Genomic DNA, 18,983 nt, shown 5'->3' with positions numbered 1-18,983 from the left:
GGAGACCTTTCCCCCAGGTAGAACAGCTTAGGGGTTCTCCTCTCGTGACCCACAGCAATTCAGTGATTCCTCCCTGGGCTTGGGGCTGAATGACCTGGGTGGTATGTATGGTGAGAAAGATTCTATAGCTTCAGCAAACTTGAGTCAATCACTCCTGGGTGTGAGGGAACTTCTGGAGACGGAAGAAAAAGCAGCCTTTGATCAGTGTTTTCTTGAAAACATATCAGCAGTCAGGATGCTCCTATGGGAGAGCATCCAGCAGAAATTTCTCTTAGTTAAGGATCCCCACCTTGATTTTGAACTAGATCATTTTATCATCACTGAGTTGGAAGGATTTCTGAGGCAGCCTGAATAGTCATAATTAGCGTGATCTCATCAGAGATTGGAAGTTAAATGAGGTTACCAACAGTTTAGTACTTGGGTGAGAGAACACCAAGGAAGACAGTGGTTGCTGTTGAGAGGAAGTCATTGGCAAACCACCTCTGCCTGGTATGCCCTGTGATTCTGGGGTCTCCATGGCCCCTTCCGCACATGAAGAATAATGCACTTTCAATCCACTTTCAATGCACTTTGCAGCTGGATTTTACTGTACGAAATAGTAAAATCCACTTGCAAACAATTGTGAAAGTGGATTGAAAGTGCATTGTTCTGCATGTGCGGAAGGGCCCCATTAGTTGGTTGCAATTTGACAGCACATAATGCAGTTCAAATGTTGGGGTTTGAGGAGGGGTCATGTGCAAGAGATTGGTTGGCCGTTGCTGCAATTTGGGGACCAGCCCAGGCTGACCATAGCTGACTTTCTGGGGAGAGGGGCTTGCTGTTATGGTTTAGGTGGGAAAGCAGAGGCAAGTGAAACTGTTTTCCTTAATCTAAACTGAAAATTTCATGTTTTCATATAATGCCCCCTGATCAGAAGATTCCCCAGCCTCCCCCTCAGCAAGGGCTTAATCTGCAGAACATGTTCGTGTCTACATCCTGAGGGGCTGCTAAAGGCAAATAAAGAAAGACTAGTAGGAGAATTGGCAGGCTTACACCTGAAATCCAGTGTTAATTAAAAAATCCAGAGAGAATTTCTTTTGGGATCAGGATCAGAAACTCGGGCAAAGTAAGCAAGCGGTTTCGTGCTGAGGCTACCAACACCCTTTAACGTTGTGTGGCTGAATCAAAGTATGTGCAGTAGGCACTTTTTGTGAGCACATTTTCCTCTATATAAAAAGCACCCCACCTTTGGTGTGGGTTTTTTTGTTTTGCAATAAGTAGGGCTTGGAAGGATGCATAAGTGTTGTTTGCTCGAAGTAGGAAAACACAATGCAGGAAGTACAATGCAGGAAGTACTGCCTTAATCTCCCCTCAGTGCCCCCCTGAAAAGAAGTCTGACCATGCACATATGGGGACACAAACACACACACACACAAAGACATCAAAATAGCAGGTGGTCTTGGAACAGCTTGCCGAAGAAAGAAAATTGCTTTTTTTACCTCACTTTTCTCAACTGTAAGGAGACTCAAGGTGGCTTACAAAATCCTTCCCTTCCTCTTCCCTTTGGATTTATATCTCACTTTTCTCTCCTGTAAGGAGACTCAAGGTGGCTTACAAGCTCCTTTCCCTTCCTTTCCCCACAACAGACACCATGTGAGGTAGGTGAGGCTGAGAGAGTTCTGAAGAACTGTGACTAGCCCAAGATCACCCAGGAGGCTTCATGCGTAGAAGTGGGGAAACCAACCCAGTTCATCAGATTACATAGTCAGTCGCTCCTGTGGGGGAGTGGGGAATCAAACCCACTTCTCCAGATTACAATTGACTGCTCTGAACTGCTACTCCATACTAACTGTGAGTTTAAAAGGAGAACGCTGACAGCTTCTTAAGGGGATATTTTATGAGCTTCCAAACCATAATGTTTGACTAAGGAGATACAGTAACAGAACCAGTGTAGTGCAGTGGATAATCTGGAGAACCAGGCTTGATTCCCCACTTTTCCACATGAAGCCTGCTGGATGACCTTGGGCCAGTCACAGTTCTCACAGAATTCCTATCAGCTCCACCTGCTTCACCAGGTGCTTGTTGTGGTGGGGAGGGAAGAGAAGGCGATTGTAAACCACTTTGAGACTCCTTGCGGTAGAGAAAAGTGGGGTGTATAAACCTCTTATTCCGATCCAGAATGGTCCCAGAGACCAGTTTCATAACAAATAGTCAAGGTGTTTTATTACCGTAATTTATTTACTGAAAACATTTCTATGCTACTTGTGAAGCAAAATATGGTAAAAACAAGCCACATTTCCCAACCCTAGGCTTCAGGAAAGATCAGTATTCAATAGGATTGCTGACTGCCTGGAGGGAAAAAAATTATTCTGTTCCCTTAATAGAGGTTTAATAAGATTCTAATTTCCAAGGGATGGTATTTACCTCCCTGCCATAAAAAACTCCAGCTGCACATATCCATGTATTAAGCTTCGAGAGAAAAAGATGGCGTCTGTATAGCACTTCGCTGAGTTTTCCCTGGCTTAATCTCTCTTTGTTATGATATTTTGCTGCTGTATTAAACTTCTGTTAAAGGGATCGGCCTTTTATTAAACATGAGCTGGACTTACCTTGACTGCCAATGGCTGCGTTTGGAAGATTTAGGACCCAAATTAATGTGATGTTCCATAACTGGAATTCCAAATATGTCTTTTTGGCCCCTAAAAAGTAATCAGTGGGTGTGTGGGTATGTGTGCCTGTGTGGAGAGGGGCAGGGCGGAGGGAAGGGTAGATCTGGTTTGGTCCATGGTACTGGAGGAAAGCAGGACAGATTCTTTCTCACTTGATCAGAAATGCTTCCCATTGCTTTAAGGTGGAGGAAAGATGGATTCTTAAAGGAACTTAGTGGGTAGCATGTTTTTAATTGGTAAGATGACAAAGAATTCTGCCATTTGTCCCCAATGTAGTGAGGTTCCAGTCTGTATTGGTGGAGCATATCTGCTTGTTAGGACCAAATTACTCATCTAAAGTTCCTGTCATGGACTGTTCAGCTTCTGAAAGCAGTTTGTCCCTGAGAGTTTCCATGTTTGTATCATCAATCTTAAAGTCTTACCCCCCTCCCCACTTCAAACTTATCTCTCCAAACAAGGCCTTGACATTCAAGAAAGGGAGGACCAAACGCTAAGGACGCTAGGAAAGGAAATTAGAACATGTAACATCAGGCCAAAACGTCATACAACCATCTAACCAAATATTACCTCACTAACAAAAAGTTTTACACAAGATAAGTTTATGCCCAGATAGTCTAATTAAGGATGCAGTTCCATGCAAACTTTGCATTAGGTGTCAAACTCACGGCCCTCCAGATGTTATGGACTACAGTTCCCATGGGAACTGTAGTCTATAACATCTGGAGGGCCGTGAGTTTGACACCTGTGGCTGAACTCAGTGGGCCTTAATTTGAAGTAAATATTTATAATATTGTGCTCCATACTTTCATTTCATTTCAGCCAGCAAAGCAGAGATTCACAGTTCAGTACTATTACATCATCTGGGTTCCAGTTCATTAGACCTGATGTCCATATATAGTCTGTCCAAAAGACATCTACTGTGTGTCTCCCCAGCTAGGCTCCAGAGCAGAGTCCTCACAATCCTAGTAGGATTTTCAGTAACTTTCAGCTTCTCTTGTAGCATGCTATGTATTTTTAAAAATCACTGTGCTGTTTCTGTCCATGTACCACTGATTTGAAGGGAACCCAATCCGCTTAATGAAAGGAGTGCACAGAGAATGACCAATTACAGTTCTTAACTGCGTGTCAATTGATATGTATCAGTCAGGAGGTCCAAATGGAAATTGTCTTCTCATAGCGAGCATTCACATACACTCAATTGCTTCATTTTTGTGTACAGTCAGCATAATACAGGGTGCATCATATTAGAGTTAATGTGCAACCATTGCTCCATTGACCAAATACCTACTGTGCTGTGGGATGGAAAAATTTCTGTATTTTCTGGGTTGGGAGCACTGAACACACACACACACACACACACACACACACACACACACACACACACACACACACACACACACACACACACACACACACACACACACACACACACACCGCCAACATTTATACATTTCCCTTGAAGATTCTGCCTGGAATCAATGTTCATGTTCCATGTTTTGCAATCTGTCTCAGCCAGATGGCTTTGGGAAGACCCACAAGCTGGGTAAGGTGGTAGCCTACAGCTCCTTAGAGAGACCCTGCTGTCTGTCTGACAGCTTATAGCCTACTCTGTTTCTTTAACTGGGCATTTGCACCAGCTGTTCTTTGTGAGATATGTCCCAAAGCATACTATGAACAGCTGGTATAGTCCTGAGTAGTATCCTTGATGGTTAGTACTTTGCTTCTTGGTTGTTATGGGAAGCTCAGAGCTAATTTTTTCCTCAGCATCCCTTGTGACGTCTGGGCAGACTTGAAAATATTGGCCTCCAAGGCTGCATTCAGGCATAAGATGAATTTATTTAAAAAGATGTGTGTAAATCCAGCTCATGCTGCACAGGCTTCCCCGCTCAGCTTCCTCCCTTCTTGTTTAGAGCAACATGAAGGAATTGTAAAGACTATTTCTGGTGTTCCGGTGTGATACATATACAGAAGTCTGTCTTAACTGCTGTCTTTTGTTCAAATGCATCGCACAGAAGTCATGCCAAGCGGAAGAAGAAATTGGGACAAAATTGTAATAGTCGGTATATAATTGTAATAGTCGGTATATAAGCAGAGGCTTATTGGGGGGAAATGGTGCCAGGAGACAAATTGTCTCTGGGCGCCCCACCTGTGCCTGGGGGTGGGGCTCCACTCCTACAGTCCAGCTATTGACCCGCTCCCGGCTCCCGGCTGGCAGCCTGCAGTCCCCCTCCCGGCTACCGGCAGTCGACCCCGCCCATGTTGACATCAACATGGGCCGGGTTGAGGGCACCTGGCTGCTGCCCCACCCTGCCCCCTTTGCTCCCGGCTCCCAGCTGGCAGTTCCTTCTGCCCTTCCCTCTGGGGAGGCCAGAAGAGACTGCTATCCCTGGCCTCCGAGAGCTCCTTTTATAAGCACTGAAGCCAGGGGGGTGGGGCTCATGGGGCGTGGCCCTACTTTGCCCTACCCCTGGGGGCATGGCCATGCCTCCCCAAGCCCCACCCCAGCCTCAGTACTTATAAAAGCAGCTCTCAGAAGCCGGGGATGGCCGTCTTTTCTGGCCTCCCTGGAGGGGAGGGCAGAAGTGACTGCTGGCTGCAGGCCGGGAGCCGGGAACTGGGAGCAACGAGGGCAGCAGCGGCAGTAGCAGGGGGGTGGCCCATGGGCAGGGGTGCTCAAAGATGAGGCAGCAGGAAGTCCTTATCACGTCTTCCTGATCACGTGAGGGGGGGGAATTTTGCTCCCCCCATGTGACCAGATTAGTGGTGCCTGGGGACAAGGGGTACCCCTTGTCCCTAGGCAAATACGCCACTGCCTTTGAGTCACCTTACAGGAGAGAAAGCGGGGATATAAATCCAAACTCTTCTTCTTCTTCTTAAGAGTCCATTTTAGGGTTACTAACTTCCTGGTGGGACCTGGAGATTTCCTGGAATCACACCTGATCTCCAGATGGCACAGATCAGTTATTTTTGGGAACGTGGCTGCTTTGAAGGGTGGATTATAGCATTATATTCTGCTGAGTTCCCTCCCCAAACCTCACCTCCTACAATCTCCAGAAATTTCACAGCCTCGAGTTGGCAACCATACTCCATTTGGATTTTAGGCAACCAGTTTGTGGCATGGTCTGACCATGGCTTAGTTAACAATAGAAAACTAATGTTTATTTCAACAATGGTTCATTTGTGAAACCAGGATTCAGCTTGTAAAGAATTCCTCAACTCTTGGTTTACATTGATTCTTTTGATTCATTTCTTTTCACTCGTCTCCCTTGCACAGACCCAGTCAGTACCCCAGCTTGCTCTGTGCAGAGGGCAGCACCAGGGAAGAAGTCAAGATCTCCACATTCGTGCATCTTGTGAAATCATTGTTTGGACTGTGTTCAATAAACCAGTATGAAACCATAGTTTTGAATCCTGGTTTGGCCTACCCACCCTAACAATAGTTGGTTTAATTAAAACACAGTTTTCTGTAATATTTGAACCAAGTCAGTACCTTGTTCTCTGGATTTCCTCTGAGACAAAAAGTTGCCTTTTACCCGCCTTTCCCTCAAAGCAAGGAAAATGTCTGTGTATTGTCAAAGGCTTTCACAGTTAAAATCAACTGGCCATTGTGGGTTTAAGGGCTGTGTGGCCAGGTTTGGTAGTTTTCGCTCCTAACATTTCTCTGACTCTATGGCTGACATCTTCAGAGACATGTCATGGAAAGATGTGTTACTGCGACATGGAGAAATTTACATCTCACTGTGATATGCCAGTCATAAATGCAGGCAAAATGTTAGGAGCAAAAACTACCAGAGGGCCGCCACGTAGCCTGGAAAATCCACAACACCCAGAAAATGTCTGTCTTCAAAAATATGTTCCTGGATGTGACTAATGCTGCAGTTTTCCGTACCAGAGAACAGAATATCGCAAGAGTCAGTTAACGTGCCCTAGCACTAAATCTGCTATGTCTGGATGAAGTGCAGCTTGTTTAAGGAGAATATATACCACAGTTTATACTCGAATGGAATACCTGTACAAAATTGAAGGGGAAAGACAACCTTCATTTCCAAGTCCTCTTAAAAGACATCCTACTAATGGATGGTTGTGTCTTGACTTTACTTACTCATGTGTGCGTGGTCGGTTTTGTGCTTTTCTCTTGTGTTCTAATTTGGTTTTGACTACCGCTGTGGAATATATTGGGATATTTGTTCCCGCTCTTGCTACTTCCAGCAAAGCTAATATTTGGCTTAAGAACAAAGTATGTGTAAATTCCAGAGTTGATATAAGTTATCTCTCAAGACTGTCAGTCACAGCTGCTTGAAAGATGATGAACATCACCAACTGCATATGTGTGTCTATGAGTGCCTAGCATATCATCTGAAAATTTTCCCCTTATCGGAGGAAAAAAGCTAGATCCTGCTAGGTTATAGGCTAGCCACATGACCATTTGCAGTCCCATAACTGTGGATTATTCCCCACCCCCAGTTGATTGTGTTCTTCCAGTCTATAAAGGTAACTATCAACTTAATGGATCTGATTATAGAATGAGGCTTTTGAACTGACTCAGTTCAGGGTTCAGGTCCAGAATTTATTTTCTGTTGATTTTTAGCAAGCTTAGGGGAGCTTAGATGTTTCATCACCATCGAATTTGTGGGAATTATGTATAGTTGTAACGTTTAAATTTATATATTACATTTATTGTGTGAATTTATGATGTATATACTTTTGTTGTAAACTGGCCCAAGCCTAAAAGGGGAGAGGCGGTATAGACATTTAATAAAATAAAATACATTGGTAGAAGTGTTGGTGTGATTTATGCATTGGAATCATGGAGTTCCAGAATAATGTCATTACTACCATCAAAGTTTGTCTCGCTAATTTTCTGCCAGGCCCTGATCACACTCAGTCCATAATCAGATACAGTGTGGCAGAGTTGGGAGAGATAAACTTCTGTTTTCACGCTCTTTCTGTTTCATTTACACCTGTTTTTTTTTCTTACCTCAGACATGCTTGTTACGTTCTCTCTCCCTCTGTTTTCTCTGCCAGTGGAATTCCCTCTTTTATCCTCCTCCCTCAGACATGCAGCTATTCCCAGTGGCAGGAAGGAGAGGAATGCTTCTAACAATAGACTGAAGAAAAATTGGAACTGTATTGTCCTATGGACAGTTAATATACTTATTAATATATTAATAAGTCTATTAACTGTCCATATATATATGGACAGCTGTCCATATGGACAGCTATATAACACACACACACATATATGGACAGCTATATATAACACACACACACACACACATATATATGGACAGCTATATATAACATGTGTGTGTGTGTGTGTGTGTGTGATTTGTTATATACATGTGTTATATATTGGCATAATAAAATGGGAAAGTGTGTCTAAATGTTACAAGAAGCAAGGGGGGACTTGAACTTGCCGTTTTTGACATGATGTCGCTGCAGGGGGCATAGAACTGTTTGAAATAGATAGAGAGAGAGAGAGAGAGAGAGAGATATGTTATACATATATATATATAGCTGATATATATATATATATATATATATATATATATATATATATATATATATATATATATATATATATATATAGCTGATATATAGCTGATATATAGCTGATATAGCTGTTATATATATATATATATATATATAAATAAAAATAAAAAACAGCTAATATACTAATATTAACATTTTACAATAGACTGGAAGTCAATGGGCGAGTAATGCTAAAATTGAGAGAGAACCTCAAAGATGTATGTTAAAATTCAGTGTAGAATACAGGAAGCATTTTAAAAGTCAGATGTATTATGAAAAATAGCAAGTGAGAAGGGGTGTAATATATATTGAAGGGGTGTAATATATTTTGGCAGCAATAAGAAACAAAAATGTGGGTCAGTGCTTACTGATAGTGTTGCTGAAGTATGCAGTAGGGTTTTAGATGCAGAACAAACAAACCTAACCTAAAGCCTTTCAGAGTGCAAAATATTCCCTTGTTTTTTTATATATGCAATCAGATATGTGTCAGTATTTTAATTTCAAACATTTTGCATAGAAGAATGGAAGCCTTTACATGTCATACTTTTTGCAATTGGGAAGGTTCCTGTCCCCTTAGTGGAAAGTCTGAGATTTTCACAAAATTTCCCAACAGATTAATATTCTCTGTCATAGCATTTCTTATTATGTATTGTCAAAAGCTCTCACGGCCAAAATCACTGGGATGTTGTGTGGTTTGCGGGCTGTATGGCCATTTTCTAGTAGTATTTTCTCCTGACGTTTCACCTGCATCTGTGGCTGGCATTCTCTGAAGTTGCCAGCCACAAATGCAGGCGAAATGTCAGGAGAAAATGCTACTAGAACATGGCCATACAGCCCGGAAACCACACAATACCCCAATTCCTTTTTATAATAGCATGCTTTTTCTATTTGAAAGTTCTTGCTGAGCATGCTGTGGAACGTGGAACTATGTACCTGATATGAACTATACAGAGGAAGAGTTGGCCCTTTTCAGAAGACACCAACAAACTGAAATTTGTTTGTGATGAACATGATTCATGAACATGTTTTCCGGCTGGATTTGTATACTCTTTCTCTCCTCTCCCTGGATATAACTGACAACTACCTGGTTTAGGAAGCCTGATTCCAATTTGTTATGGTGTCCAAATGTAAAGGCTTTAAGAAATTGAGATTTCATGTCCACAAACTTGGATGACAATGAATTCAACTTTGTTGTCATGGATGCATTAGGACATCACAAGAAATTAGAGTTGAATGGAAGTCTTCTGAAACTCAGAATTTTCCGAGTCCATGTGCACCATACACAGGGAAAGGGAGAGGTGACATGCAAACCCAGCAACAGACCAGATTTGTGCTTGTCACAACATCTCATTCAACTTCTGGGCCAGTTCAATAAATGTTTAAATTGGTTGTAAAGAAGGAGGGGACGGGGTGCGGTGGGGGGGTGGGGGGAACAGCAAAAAGATAAATGCAAAATAAGCTGTGACTTTTTCGCAGATGCCTGCTTGTGTAGTTTATATTAGAAGCAACTGCTCTTTATTTTGGTCCTATCCCTGTCCCAGTAGGAAGACTGGAGGAAGGGTCTTGCAACTTTCCAGCCATGTGCTGACAGCTGCTTTACACCACTTGAAAAATTGCCCTCCTTTCAAAGTCAGTAATGCTTGGAATATATGTTAAGTGGCCAGCTATCACATTCGGGTATATTTATGGGATGCTGCTGCATCTGAATGTAATTTCATTAGGATTCTACCATGCAGGACGATTAAGGAGCCGGAAGAGTGAAAAGGCTACATATAGGCATATAGGGATACATCATTTTTAATAGCTTGGAGGGGAAGAGAGTGATAGTTCTGCTTTTTCAATGGTCACAGGTTCCCTTTGGAATGCCATCCCTCTGAGGCTACACCCCAGGGGCCCAAACAACATGTTACCTGAGAGCCAGTGTGGTATAGTGGTTAAGAGCAGCAGACTTGGATCTGGAGAACCAATTTTGTTTCCCATAGCAAAGCTGGGGGTGGAGGGGAAGGAGCCACTGGGCACCACTTCCATAGGGCACATTTTGGGGCTACCGCCCCCTCACAACTGTGCCCCAGTCCAGAAATAAGTTAAGCTTAATTTTAAACCAGAAGTTTTTATTTTTTGTGGTGGTGGGGAAGTGTGGGCAATGTTTCCTGGTTTCACCTCCAAAGCTCCTTCCTTCCCCCTTTCTCTCTCTCTCCCCCCTTCTCTCCTTTTCCCCACTTCTCTTTCATCCTTTCTTCCTCTGTTTCCCTTCTCTCTCCTTCCTGTTTCTCTCTTCCCCCTTTCTCCCCCTTTCTCTGTCTTCCCCCCTTTCTCTGTTGATGGGGGATATACTACTGAGTATCACAATGTATGAACAGGATCTTGGGCTATGAGTGGACAGTAAGTTAAATATGAGTATCCAGTGTGATGCAGCGATCTTGGGATGTGTCAATTGGGGCATAATATCCAGATTGCAAGAGGTTGGGGCTACAGTTTGAGAGCTTGCCCCGGACACCATTTTCTGTAGATACACCCCTGGACCTGGCAACCTCCCAGGGCCCCAGTTTGAATTGTGACCATGATGTGAAGGAGAAAGGGCTACTGCCTCTACCTGTGCCATTTCCCCCAACTCAAAACAGCCTAGCATTGCCAGCCTCCAGGTGGGGCCAGAAGTTCTCCCAGAATTATGACTGATCTCCAGATTATGGAGACCAGATCCCCTGGAGAAAATGGCCGAATGGAAGGGTGGACTAGACTCTGTAGTAGTGTATCCCATTGAAGTTCCTTCTTTTCCCAAACCCTGTCTTCCCAGGATGTACCCCTCAAATCTCCATGAATTTCTTAAACCAGAGATGGCAATCCTATAACAGTCCTGAATAGTGTATCAGGAGGGGGGGGGGGCGCACAAGGCAAATAGCACCCCTCAGGACCATTTGGGATCAGGAAAATGGAACAGAAGGAAAGTTGCAGTCTCCCCCGGCCCCTGTACCATTTGGAAAATCTTCTCCCACTCCTCTAACATCTGATCATCAATCAAAGTCAGGTTGTGGGGAATGCAGACCCTACATGTTACTTGTAATGTGTAGCTTGTCCCTAAAGTGCCTAGTCCAAACATTTCTCCTTTCCTGGGGTTTTAAGTGAAGTGTTTGATCTTTTAAAGCAGTTTTTGGGTGGGTGGTGGTTGAAGTGGCTGCTGACTTACGGTTGCCTTGGTTGTGGTTTGCCTTTGTCCTGGACTTCCTTGGTGGGCTCCTATCAAGCACTGACCAGGGTTGGTCCTGCTGAGCTTCTGAGATCTGACACAATCAGATTATTCCATGAATACCATTTATGTCTTTTTAATTTATCACTTTGATGCTGACAATTTTTTAAAAGATATATATTGTATTTGTTTTTATTTGTGAGTCATTTCAACCAGATCACTGGAAAAATGGCCTGTTTATTTCCCCACTTAATAAATAAATAGTTGTTAAGAACATAAGAACAAGCCTGCTGGATCAGACCAGAGTCCATCTAGTCCAGCATTCTGCTACTCGCAGTGGCCCACCAGGTGCCTTTGGGAGCTCAGATGCAGGATGTGAAAGCAATAGCCTTCTGCTGCTGCTGCTCCTGAGCACCTGGTCTGCTGAGGCATTTGCAATCTCAGATCAAGGAGGATCAAGATTGGTAGCCATAGATTGACTCCTCCATAAATCTGTCTAAGCCCCTTTTAAAGCTATCCAGGTTAGTGGCCATCACCACCTCCTGTGGCAGCATATTCCAAACACCAATCATGTGTTGCATGAAGAAATGTTTCCTTTTATTAGTCCTAATTCTCCCCCCCCCCACCCCCAGCATTTTCAATGTATGCCCCCTGGTTCTAGTATTGTGAGAAAGAGCGAAAAATTTCTCTCTGTCAACATTTTCTACCCCATGCATAATTTTATAGACTTCTATCATATCCCCCCTCAGACATCTCTCCTCCAAATTAAGAGTCCCAAATGCTGCAGCCTCTCCCCATAAGGAAGGTGCTCCAGTCCCTCAATCATCCTTGTTGCCCTTCTCTGCGCTTTTTCTATCTCTTTGATATCCTTTTTGAGATGTGGCGACCAGAACTGAACACAGTACTACAAGTGTGGTCGCACCACTGCTTTATATAAGGGCATGACAATCTTTGCCGTTTTATTATCAATTCCTTTCCTAATTATCCCCAGCATAGAGTTTGCCTTTTTCACAGCTGCCATGCATTGAGTTGACATTCCCGTGGAACTATCAACTAAGACACCCAAATCCCTTTCAACTATCAACTAAGACACCCAAATCACTTTACATTTTACTACATTGAACTGCATTTGCCATTTCTTAACCCACTCGCCTAATTTGTAAAGGTCCGCTTGGAGCTCTTCGCAATTCTTTGTGGTTCTCACCACCGTACATCTTTGCAGTTACAACGATTATTCCCAAATAATATTAATAGTCACTCCGGGAAAACGGGAAGATTGATGATTTGAATGAGCCCAGGATTTTCAATCTCTCTGTCTCCTGGGATTCTTTTGTTGATTAGGCTGTTGGCTGACTGCTTAGGAGAGGATGCATACTGAGTTCTCAAAGTGTGACCTTGCCCATTGGGCTTTAGTATAGCTGCAGGGGCTGAACATCTTGTGTAAATCGTGCTGTGATCTGGGCAAAGGGGCTACACCAAGTCAGGGCACACATTTAGAGATCGTCATACTTTGTTACTGTTGTGCTAGTGTACAAACAAAGTACATTTAGCTGATTTTCACAAGTAACAGCCCACTTTAAATAGGACACCGGTGTCAAGTTTCACAGGCGGTATCTTTTGCCTTAGCAGTATCACTTTTAAAATCAAGCCTTAGAACTGTGCCTTAGAACAAATCAGCTCTTCCCTGTAGCTGGTCATTGCTGGAGAAGATCATTCGTAAAGAAGATTGCTGGACATCACTCAGAGAATTTGCCTGCTATTACCAATTTCCTCACTCAGGAGCCCTTGGTAGCTTCCAGGGGAATCCAGGTGTCCTGGAATGTGGTTAGGAAACTACAAGTACAATCCCAGATCATTGGAATTTTTTTTTTTTTGTTTTGCTAGCTAAACTGAGACCGCTTTGGGCTTGCCTGCATGCCTAGGTGCCGCTTGTTTGTACATCGGTTTTCACTAAGTCAAGGCAAGCTATGCTATACGTGCAACTGCAATGTTCCATTTCACGTTTGGAATGCAGCTATAGTGACAAAAGAGTTCTTTAAAAAAAAATAGGCAATGTGCTCTGTAGATATTTGTTGAAGCTGTAACTGAATGCTCTTAAGTGGACTAACGCCCTATTCAAGTTTATTTCACTAGAATTAAGAGCATTTTTACACTTGGAATATAAATGTGCTTTGTGTATGGGTTGGCTGCCATCTTTTAATGACATGGGACTGCTGCTGTCTCAGAGTTTGGTCCTCTGACGGCTCATTGGCAGGTGCTGATGCATGGAAGCATGACCCCATCTTAGAAATCAGGCACAATTATAGTCACAGAGCACTTCCCAACATGGAGGCAACTCTGTTCATTCCAGGTCTGTCTGTAGATTGTGCCTTGTCCAATTCTGAGTCAGCTCAGAAACCTCTTTTCCTGAGGAATACTAAACAATTGGGTGCGCAGTAGTAACAGATACATTTTTCTCCCAAGTTGGTATTTATTCCCACTATTGGGGACAGCTACTATTGCAGAACAACAACCGAAATTCCTTACAATGCCTTGGAGTTAGAGATCAAGGTTCTCTGGCTCTATGCAATGAGAGGAAAATGGGGAAGGGACGCTCAAGGATCCCCCAGACTCCCTCATCTGACCTATGCCCCCGCTGTTACCCTCTATGCCCCTGCTCACCCCATTTACATGAGCCAGAGTGGTATAACGAGTTGTGGGTTGGACTAGGATCTCGGCCTGAGTTGAGATTCATAGAGTCATGAAAGTTTCTGAGTAACTTTGGGCCAATCGTTCTCTCAGCCTAACTTACACTCAGTGTTGTGAGGATAAAACAGAAGGATGGGATTAAAAAATGAACTGGACATGTTAGGGATGGCATCTTCAGATGAGACCTGGGGATCCTCCAGAACTACAGGTCATATGTAGATGACAGAGATCAGTTCCCCTGGAGAAAATGGATGTTTTGGAGTATGCCGGTGAGGTCACTGTCCACTCCGGGCTCCATCTTCAAATCTCGAAGAGTTTCCCAATCTGGATCCAGCAACCCTACTATTCCACATTCTCCACTGGTAACCAAGGGACCTTGGCAACCCTAGGGTGTATACACAGCTAGAGTATTCCTAAAACTACTCTGGGCCTGTTGACAGAGAAAGGTTAATGGCGAGGAACAAAAGATATTTTTTGTCCTGGAATGTTTGTACTTCTTTGCTGACCTTTCAGGAACTCCCAGTACACTTCCAAGGAATTCTAGGATTAACTGGAACAGTCTGAAAACCTGTGCCCCTAATAGTTGAGGAATAATAACAGGAGGGGGAAAGTACGATGTTAAGCCAGCATCAGTGAAATATCTTTGATCATTAAGTCTAACTAACAACTGGTTGCTTTGCTTTGCCAAGTATTGAGGGCCTTGCATGGGTAGCTACAGCGGGTATTGGAAACGCTCTCACGAAGTACTTTGCATGTGTCTGCCGTCTTGCTACAGCTGTGCAAAAAATGCTATGGAACCTGCTCTTCCTCCTTTATGCTTTGGAAATAAAAACACATGCTAAATTCTGCCATTTCCAATGATCTTTTTTCACCTTTTGATGCATGTTTACACTTAACTATGGGGATCGTGGGGTGGGGTGGGGATGTTTCCCATATAAATCTTTTCATTGCTGGTTTCATGAAATCATACACTTCTAGTTGCTTAGCGTTTGAGTGTTTTTAAACATAAACGCAGGTCTGTATGATAACTTGAGATATCCTAAACTGAAGTCCAATTAAAAACTCAATTTCCCTTTCAGAGATGACACTGTCTCATTGAAAGCAGGAACTATATAATTTGCAACTTATATTTCAAGGTGTGAATGTTTTAAATTTGTTATAATACAGAACTGCGTAGTTACTGTTTTCAAGCAGGAAGAAGGTTCTGCTATTCTTGAATCATTCTCTGTGTTGTTTCAAAACAATATGATGTATTTTAGCAAAACAGTGCAAGTGAATATTCTGTGCTTTAACGAAATGGTATCCTTTCTATGTCTGTTAGAATTCATTTGTCACATACAGAAGATGAGAACCAGCCAACGTCCTCAGAATTTGTAGCAGAGATCAGGAACCTTTATCATTAAATAGCCATACTTCATTAAAATTCAGCACCAGTATAAGAGAGTCCATTGGCATCACAGGCAACTTGGAATGAAGGATAATTGACATTGATTAATAGTATGTAAAGTTTCTATAGCCTCAAAACTGCAAGTCCTTTATTAGGTAATCTCTCATAAGTAATAAATATATCTAGAAGCACCCTGTACAATTATTTTAGTACGCCAGCATAGATAGATCTGTGCAAGTTTTGTACTTACATTACTGGCCTTTACCATTTCTCATTCTGCAAAACATCTCTTCCCTGAGAGCCAGCAGGGTTTAGTGGCTACAAGAACAGACAGAATCTAATCTGGAGAGCTGGGTATGATTCCCTGCTCCTCCACATGACCAGCAGAGTCTTGTCTGGTGAACCAGATTTGTTTCCCACTCCTCCATTCCTGCTGGGTGACCTTGAGCTAGTCTAGAGTTCTTCAGAACTCTCTCAGCCCTACCTATCCCACAAGGTGTCAGTTGTGGGGAGAGGAAGGAAAAGGAGTTTGTAAGCCATTTTGAGTCTCCTTACAGGAGAGAAGCGAGGAGTATAAATCCAAACTCTTCTTCTTACCTGGTTGGCCAAGGCAAGCCTGATCATCAGATCAGAACCCAAGCAGGGTCAGCTCTGGTCAGTACTTGAATGGGAGATCACCAAAGAAGTCCAGGGTTGCCACACAGAGGCAGGCAAAGTCAAACCAGCTCTGTACGTTTCTTGTTTTGAAAACTCAGTGGGGTTGCCAAGAGTTGGCCATGACTTGATGGCACCTTCTACCTCCAAAGCATCTCTTGAGTTCCGCAGAAGTAATTTGCTATTACAGTGGCATAGGGGGAGAAAATGGCACCCAGGCACCAGAGCAGAGATTCAAACCTGGGACTCCCAAATCCTAGACTGACACTCTAACTATGACACCACCCTGGCTCTCTCTCATCTGTAGACAAGACTCTACAATAATAACTAACGGAACAAAATTGGCTGGCTTTGCATGATGAGATTCTGGTTGAACGACAAACCAGAACTGAACCCATAAATGCCTCTGGCTCACTGTTCTCTAAATTCATTTATTTCTAATGGGTCAGTTTTCCTGGAAAATATATCCCAAATTTTGTGAGACTCATAGTGCAATTCTAAAGAGAGTTACTCCTGCCTGAGTCCATAAATTTCATTGGGCTTAAACTGGAGTAATTCTGCATAGGATTGCACTGTCAGAAGGGGCTCGGTTAGGTCATCCCTGGCTTGTGATAGCTGTCATTAACAAACAAGCAGCAAGATCTCTTACATCCATGCAGAGGTGTAGCTGCAAGGAGATGGGGGCGACCCACCGGGTGCACACCCTTGTGGGGGTGTGGCGAGGGCATTCTGGGGCGGAATGGGGCGGAGGACACATCGGTGCACCAGGTGCTTTTCCACCTTGGTATGCCTCTGCCCATGGGCAAATGAATTTTTTCAGAATCGCTCTACAGAAGTAGAACTTGGATACAATAATCCTCAATTCAATTCATTTTTTTTTCAAAACCTGATGCCAGGAATCTTGTACACAATTCCCCTATAAATAAAAATAAGTACCTTTTTGACTGCATCATAGCCAGTGACTGTTTGGCTCTTTTTGCAAAATATTTATGAATTGGGAAGTAGAAGCATAATGTCATTTATCCCTTAGGTTTAATAAAACCCCAAATTAAAAGATGACTACTGTATTTACTGGTTCCCGTTGCTGTTCAAAATAGTTGCAAATGATACTGTGACTAAAGGCAAAATTAACACCCAGAGTAGTAGTTCTTATGTGATGAGGGAAACGTTTGTTTTTATAGATGGCTATGAAAGGATACTGTTTCTTTAAAGGCTCCAAAAATGCTGTTCTAGTGAAAGTACTGCATGAACTGGCTCAGATTTAAAAAACAAAAATCTGTACTATTCACTCTTTCACTGGAATTCTTGAACTGTCTTGACAAGAATAGCATAACATCATTCATGTTAGACACTTTTATAAAGAGCGTATTGCAACATCTATTTGCAAATGTCTTGTAACAAGATAGTGACATAATATATATCTATTTTTAAATGTGTCGCAGTTTATTTTTTATTTCAGAAAAAAAACTCTGAGTGTTGAATGTGTGTAAGTCTTCAGGAATGTAGCAAGTTGATAATACCCCAAGCCAAATCCAACCTCCTTGCAGGAAAAACAAACCAAAACAAAAAGCTGGAATTGCTTTTTATGGACATTTGTTTTGCAGCTTTCTACGTCTTAAGGCACAGAATAGCCAGGATAAAGTGCCAACCTAAAGGTTAGCTGAATCTATTTCTTGAAATAATTTTGGCACGGCTGTGTTTTTGGAGGCATGACCTATCCGATCATATTTGGGGCATTAAAGCTATAAATGCACTTAAAAGGAAATATTTAATTATTTATTTTTAAAGGAAGGTGAACTGTGTTACACATGTGTCACTTCTCTGACTGGTGAGAAGTTCCAGGGGTAGCATTTCACCTGGTCTGGTTGTCTTTGAAAGAGGAGAGAGAGAGTGTGTTCTTGCAGTTCTGCAATTGTTGGTTTATTTATGATTATACAATTATACTTATATGAGTGGAAGCAAAGGGATCCTCCTATAAAGCAGCAAATCCGTCACCTCATTTTAGTGAGAAAGAGAAAGATCCTAAACTTAGCTTCAGCCAACTGAAGAAGTCTGTCTGTTCTTCAAGTGTTACAACTGTGCTTTCTTTTTACACATACATACACAACCTGCCCCCCTCCCTCCAAGTAGATGAGTTGCCTCTTCCAAACCCCATGGCCTTTGGATACATTCCCAACAGTTAAGACCAGGGGTCGGCAACCTTTACCACCCAAAGAGCCATTTGGACCCATTTTCCACGGCTTCGAAGATCTACCGAGCCAGAGAGGCTGCCTCCAGTTCGGCCCCTCCACTCACCTTTTCTTCTAGCACTGGGAGATAGAGGCGCCGGGCAGGGAAACCCCCTCTGCCCAAAGGCAGAAGAGGGATGGTGTCTGTGGCCTGCCTGGTACCGCCACCTCTCATGCTGCGGGAGGCAGTGGCCTGGCAGGGAAACCCCCTCTGCCTGCCTGCTCCATGGGGCAGAGGGGGGATGGTGGCTGTGGGGATGGCGGGGGGATGGCGGCTGCTCTGGAGGGACACGCCCACACTACCCTCCGACCTCCAGTGGTCAGAGGGCAGCATTGGTGCATCACACCAGCCCTCCAGAGCAGTGCTGCAAGGAGCAGTGAGTGGAGGGAACGCGAAAAACGGTGCCCTCACGCATGGAGCCGCCTCTGGTTAGGCCCCTCCACTCACCCTTCCTTCCAGCACTGCTCTGGAGGGCTGGAGGGACACGCCCACGCTATCCTCCGACCTCCAGGCCACGCGGAGCCGCAGTATAAGGCTGAAAGAGCCGCATGTGGCTCTGGAGCTGCAGGTTGCAGACCCCTGGTTAAGACCAATGGAGAAAACACAGATTGCCTTTGTATAGGATAGAGTGGCATTTTTTTCTGAAATAAAATTGGAGGCA

At 43.4% G+C, this 18,983-nt stretch overlaps 1 protein-coding gene across 5 annotated transcripts in view; it reads left to right on the top strand.

Moving 5' to 3' along the window:
• The window catches only part of NPNT (nephronectin), a 69,206-nt gene that overhangs the window by 8,618 nt on the left and 41,605 nt on the right, over nt 1-18,983 (top strand). For 3 of the 5 annotated variants that reach the window (XM_048510046.1, XM_048510042.1, XM_048510044.1), the window contains exon 3: nt 17,698-17,748. The exons of the other annotated variants lie outside the window; for them this stretch is intronic. In XM_048510046.1, the coding sequence (XP_048366003.1) occupies nt 17,698-17,748 (51 nt within the window). The remainder of the gene's footprint in view (nt 1-17,697; nt 17,749-18,983) is intronic. 5 annotated transcript variants of the gene reach the window in all.

Source organism: Sphaerodactylus townsendi, linkage group LG10 (genome assembly GCF_021028975.2).
Source record: "Sphaerodactylus townsendi isolate TG3544 linkage group LG10, MPM_Stown_v2.3, whole genome shotgun sequence".
In the NCBI taxonomy this organism is placed as follows: domain Eukaryota; kingdom Metazoa; phylum Chordata; class Lepidosauria; order Squamata; family Sphaerodactylidae; genus Sphaerodactylus; species Sphaerodactylus townsendi.
Note: the sequence above shows the minus strand (reverse complement) of the source record. Positions and strands in the feature narration are given on the sequence as shown.